The sequence below is a fragment of the Austrofundulus limnaeus genome, unplaced genomic scaffold (assembly GCF_001266775.1).
Source record: "Austrofundulus limnaeus strain Quisiro unplaced genomic scaffold, Austrofundulus_limnaeus-1.0 Scaffold4, whole genome shotgun sequence".
Classification (NCBI taxonomy): domain Eukaryota; kingdom Metazoa; phylum Chordata; class Actinopteri; order Cyprinodontiformes; family Rivulidae; genus Austrofundulus; species Austrofundulus limnaeus.
The window spans coordinates 1,701,751-1,704,162 of record NW_013952406.1 but is presented as its reverse complement, the minus strand read 5'-3'; the positions used below and the strand labels follow the sequence as shown (position 1 = coordinate 1,704,162).

Genomic DNA, 2,412 nt, shown 5'->3' with positions numbered 1-2,412 from the left:
AAACAAGATCAAAAAGACTTTTTGGCTGATATAAGGTTTTAAAACTTGGTAAGATGGAAAGTTTTTGCAGTGTAAAAATCTGACCCTCTTTGTTGGGCCTTTTTAAAAAGTTTCCATTTTATACAAACTTCCAAACACATGCAAATAACAGGTAATAATGGTGTACAGTGGTTTAGTGGTCAGCTCTGTTGTCWCACAGCAAGAAGGSCAATGGTTCAAACCCCMGGTTTCAATTTGGGAGTTTTTGTGAGAAAAAATTGGCCAAATTTGCACTTTAATGTGAGATTTTTAGAAATAATCACAGTTAGTTTCCACCAGAGTTCATCTGTAACAAATTTGCGAACAAACCTCAAACCAAAACTAAAAAGCAAACAAACTTTTCATGACTTCATTCAGTTTTATTTATTTATTTTTTTACACCAGTTCTTTTTTTAAATCTCCTCAGATCGTTCAGAGACGCCGGCCACCGGCCACTTTTCCACGGCGAAGGAGGAAGACGAGAAAGAGGAGGACAAAATCGAGGAGAACAGTTTGGGGAGTAACTGAGAGGGCGAAGGGGGCGGGCGAGGGGGGAAATCTGGAGGGCTTTGGATCTGAGGAACCTGTAAGAAAACGAAGAAAYGCGCGGAGTCACGCTGGACGAGCTGTGAGTCGGAGGAACGGAGAGCTTTCTGTGTTACTTCACCTTGAAAGGGTAAAAATAAAGATTAAACGAGGACAGGACGGGAGTTAGCGAGATGTTTATGAGCAGGTGAWGAATGATCCACTGACAGCAGAACACCGACGCCACTTTGGTCCCTTTTTTTTATAAAAAATTAAAAAAACATGACGGGGTCAAGGTCAGGGAGAGACGTTCTTCACTTCTTCTGCTTCCAGTGATTCTCTAAAGATTCTCGGGTACATTTGAAGACTCACGTCTCTCATATAAATCTTCTGGAAGCACTTAAACACGTGAGGCGTGTGTCCTGCTTTATTTTGAAATCAAGGCCTACCATCATTCCTCTGTGTGTGTCGACATCTTGTGGTGAAAGTGAAGCTCGACAGGGTTGGAAGTCCTGCCGCTGGGACCGACTCTTATCTATTTTAGATAAATATTCAGGATGTTGTACTCGTTTTAACTCCTGTCTGTGTTTCTCATCTTTTTATCACTGCGTTTTATTAAATACTTAGACTTTCTGTAATCACGTATTAATAAATTCACTGTTTCACAGTTTGGGGTAAAGCTGTTCTTTACGATTCATTTTATTTTGAAAAGCCATCTTTAATTGAAGAAAGTTTATTAAAGTCCCCTTGGTGTTTCATTCATAGATTGATTTGACCCATAGTGCAGCAGGAGGGTTAAAAAAAATACCAAAATGTTTGTCTTTTATTAAAAGTTACTACATTAATGTGAGGATTAATTCTTACGATTTAGTAAATGATTAATTCAAAAGGTGAAACTACCTCTGATTTCCAAAAAATATTCATCTTCTGCCCCCATTCTTCACCCATCTGAGCTGGATTTATTAGAAATTTACAACAATATTGGTAGATTTAATTCTAAGTTTAGCAGTTTTCAGACAAACCTGCTTTTATACATTAAGTATTTTATAAMATTAGTTTTATCGTTGTTCTCTCGTGTTGTTTGGGAGCTATTTTTCTAATCTGAAGTCCACGAAGAGCTCAGCAAGAAGAGCACAGAACCACATTTGGAGTAAAATGAGCTCCGTCTGCACACAAACTCTCTGCTCTTTTTATCCTTAAATAAAAATAAAAATGTGTAAAAGTCAAGTTCAACACATGTTGAGTTCCAGTTTGTCTAATTAAATCGAACGAACTGTGAAAAGCTGAGATCTGATGTATGAGGAAGGCATTTATGCCGCAGATGAATGCATCATGTTTGTAAATAAAACTCTGTGAAATGTTTTTTTTTTGTTTGTTTTTGTTTTGTTTTGTTTTTTAACTGTAACCTGACTGGATGAGCAGGAAGTTGGATKTCGAGGCTCTGTAGCCGACGTCGTCGTCTTTCCTCCTCCAGACTGTTTTTCTTTTTCACCGGTTCCTTTCTGCTCCTGGATCAGAACTGAGAAAAAAACTTGTTTAAACCGACTCACTTATTTAGTCTTTTATTTCCTGTTCTCTWGTTTCTCAATGTTTTGTGGTTGATTTTATGTGAGCAAATCTGTGACATCAAAATAAACATTTCTTTCCCTTTAATTCAGCCCATGTATGCATTTTTTAAATTATTATTTGGTGATTATGTTTTATATAATTTATTTTAAAACACAATAAAGCACAAAACAAAACCATACAGGTAAACATGTCCAAATAACACAAATGAACTAAATGTACATGACAAAAAGAAAAAAAATTGTATAGGTCCTCTGGACGGGTTCTTCTCTAATGAAACGTTTCGTCTCTCCTCCAAGAGAC

The 2,412-nt window shown here is 36.9% G+C and overlaps 1 protein-coding gene across 2 annotated transcripts in view; it reads left to right on the top strand.

Annotated features, from left to right (window-relative positions):
* ppp1r1b (protein phosphatase 1, regulatory (inhibitor) subunit 1B) overlaps positions 1 to 562 on the top strand; it is a 25,291-nt gene extending 24,729 nt beyond the window's left edge. For both annotated transcript variants that reach the window (XM_014022833.1, XM_014022826.1), the window contains exon 5: positions 446 to 562. In XM_014022833.1, coding sequence (XP_013878287.1) covers positions 446 to 546 — 101 coding nt within the window. In that variant the 3' untranslated portion in view covers positions 547 to 562. The remainder of the gene's footprint in view (positions 1 to 445) is intronic.
* Positions 563 to 2,412: the final 1,850 nt, after the last annotated feature.